The sequence below is a fragment of the Gekko japonicus genome, unplaced genomic scaffold, assembly GCF_001447785.1.
Source record: "Gekko japonicus isolate JY-2015 unplaced genomic scaffold, Gekko_japonicus_V1.1 scaffold130, whole genome shotgun sequence".
Lineage (NCBI taxonomy): Eukaryota > Metazoa > Chordata > Lepidosauria > Squamata > Gekkonidae > Gekko > Gekko japonicus.
Window position 1 is genome coordinate 1,419,689 of NW_015166423.1, and position 1,144 is coordinate 1,420,832.

Consider the following 1,144-nt stretch of genomic DNA (forward strand, 5'->3'; position numbering starts at 1 on the left):
CCTAGCAAGTATATTTAGGATTTCAGCTTTACAGGCATGCCCCCATAAGAAAGTTGGTTATCTTATGATGGGGGCTAGAATTCAAAATCTTTAGATCATAAAGTACTTGAAGACTCACAGTGCAGTATAATATAAGAAGACTTTGCATATATACAACCTGCTTTGCAAATACACCAGTGTATGTGATATCACATAATATTTAACTTCAACTGTAGTGATGAACTTTATCCCTAACAGTAAAGACACCAAAAAGAGATCAATGCCATATTGCATTTCAAAGAAGAATACAGAAGAAATCAGGATAGGAAATTTGTAATGTTAACAGATGAATTAGTGTCTTAAGGCCTTAGCTTGTGACGAAAGCAAATATCAGAGTCTGGTAAGGCAATACCAAGTCCCATTCTATTTTTCTCCAATCCTATCTGTTTCTCTTCCATTATTTCCACATCAAAATAAGCTAATAATAAAATAATAAACAGCTTCATTTCATTCACTGCAAAGAACCTGCCAGGACACTTGCTGGTTCCAGAACCAAAAGGCATTAAAAAGTATTTCAGCTTCTTTCCCCGTTTGTAGAAGGTGGTTTTCTTCTTGCCATTTTCAACATAACGGTCAACTCTGTATTTCTGAAAGATACAGAATGTGGGAAATTAATAAAGTGGTTACACACACAGAGAGAGAATGGATCTAACAATCAGTAAAAGTTAACAAGTGGTGATTTTGCTTTTGCCCTTCTGCCTTGGCCATCCCTTCACAACTGCTGGCCGTACTGAGCATCATACTTTTTTTCCTTTTACCTTCTCTGAAAGCAGTGTTTTCTTTTGCAAATGTGGGTGTCCCCCCACATTTGTAGGAGGATCTCCCTTCTCTGCACATGGCCCTAATCTGTGGATTTAACAATCCACATTTTTTGCTATGTTCAGAATTAGATATATGATGAGATTTAGATGAATTTCCAATCCACAAACTTCCACAGTGAACCTGACTTGCAGTCTACATTATGTGTACCCAGGATTTTAACTGGAAGATTCCATATTTTAAAGCTGTTTTTATTTATTTATTTATTTATTTATTTATTTATTTATTTATTTATTTATTATTCACATTTTTATCCCGCCCTCCCCAGAGGCTCAGGGCGGCTTAC

At 35.8% G+C, this 1,144-nt stretch overlaps 1 protein-coding gene across 1 annotated transcript in view; it reads right to left on the minus strand.

Moving 5' to 3' along the window:
• Window positions 1-338: 338 nt before the first annotated feature.
• Window positions 339-1,144, minus strand: part of LOC107110865 (25-hydroxycholesterol 7-alpha-hydroxylase) — a 179,205-nt gene continuing 178,399 nt past the window's right edge. The window contains exon 6 of the mRNA XM_015411704.1: window positions 339-626. Coding sequence (XP_015267190.1) covers window positions 339-626 — 288 coding nt within the window. The remainder of the gene's footprint in view (window positions 627-1,144) is intronic.